The 1,061-nt window shown below is 65.2% G+C and overlaps 1 protein-coding gene across 1 annotated transcript in view; it reads right to left on the bottom strand.

Annotated features, from left to right (window-relative positions):
* Positions 1-1,051, bottom strand: part of IL34 (interleukin 34) — a 4,531-nt gene extending 3,480 nt beyond the window's left edge. The window contains exons 1-4 of the mRNA XM_029964727.1: positions 836-1,051; positions 641-744; positions 272-349; positions 6-175 (exon numbers count right to left, since the gene is read on the bottom strand). Coding sequence (XP_029820587.1) covers positions 6-175; positions 272-349; positions 641-744; positions 836-878 — 395 coding nt within the window. The 5' untranslated portion in view covers positions 879-1,051. The remainder of the gene's footprint in view (positions 1-5; positions 176-271; positions 350-640; positions 745-835) is intronic.
* Positions 1,052-1,061: the final 10 nt, after the last annotated feature.

Raw genomic sequence — 1,061 nt, 5'->3', positions numbered from 1 at the left:
CCTGCCGGTACTTGCTGTACTCCTCACCCAGGGCGTCAAAGAGCTGGCACAGCTCCTGGGTGTACTTCCAGGATGGGTGCTTCTCTGGCAGCACCTCACGGATCCGCAGCACTGCCTGGGAGCTGACGTGGAACCAGAGGTACCGCAGTGCTGTCTCCGACACTGTCCCATTGCGCTGAAGGGCGAGAGGGTGTCCCGGGTGAGACTGACGCAGCCCTCGTGGGTCCCCGCAGCGCCCCCATCACGGGGCTGTCCCCTGCCACCATCTTACCAGGCGGGTGATGTTGGATGGCCTCAGCACCTCTTCGTACTGGACCTGGACTGTGTAGTCGATGGGAAAGTAGTGTTTCTGGAAAGATGGAGCAGAGCACGGAGGCTGGAAGGGGGCAAAGTGATCGGGACATCCCCACCAGCCTCGGCATGACAATGAGGAGCTCGTGGAAGAGCCTTTTGACATGGTCAGCCCCAGCAGGAGCAGCTCTGGGCACCATTTGGCACAAGTTGCCTCCGGTAAAAAAACCCACCCCCCCAGCACCTGGCCACTGTAGAGCAGTGGGTGCTGCCCTCCCATGTCCCCCCTGGAGCAAACCAGGGCCCTGCAATGCCACGTGTGCCCCTCACCCCCCAAACCTGAGCTCACCATGTACTGCAGGCGCATCTCGTACTGCAGCTTGTCCTGGAGCAGGCGGGTGAGCTCGCATTCGCCCGGCGCAGTGGCCTCCAGCCCCAGCACAGCCAGGACACCTGGGCAGCCAAAGCCAGTGGTGTCAGCTCCCTCGGGGACACCCACTGAGGTGACCCCGGGCCATCCCCCCTGTCCCCGAGCTCTACTCACACAGGACGGCCGCGTAGCCCTGCTGCATGTTGACAGTGGCCATCGGCAGAGCCCCAGGCTGCGCCTACATGGCTGGGGCTCACCGGGAGCCTCCTGGGCGGCGGCTTGGACGGTGGGGGGACGAGGGACGGGCGCAGGCTCCGGGCGCTGGGCTGCTCTCCGGTAGCCCCGGGCGGTTGCCCCCTGCCATGGATGGGGGATTAGTCCCCCTTCCCGGCAGTCCCCG

This window comes from Manacus vitellinus, unplaced genomic scaffold (assembly GCF_001715985.3).
Source record: "Manacus vitellinus isolate BGI_N305 unplaced genomic scaffold, ASM171598v3 scaffold_10_pilon, whole genome shotgun sequence".
NCBI lineage: Eukaryota > Metazoa > Chordata > Aves > Passeriformes > Pipridae > Manacus > Manacus vitellinus.
The sequence above is the reverse complement of the archived record's forward strand: the minus strand, read 5'-3'. Positions and strand labels throughout refer to the sequence as shown.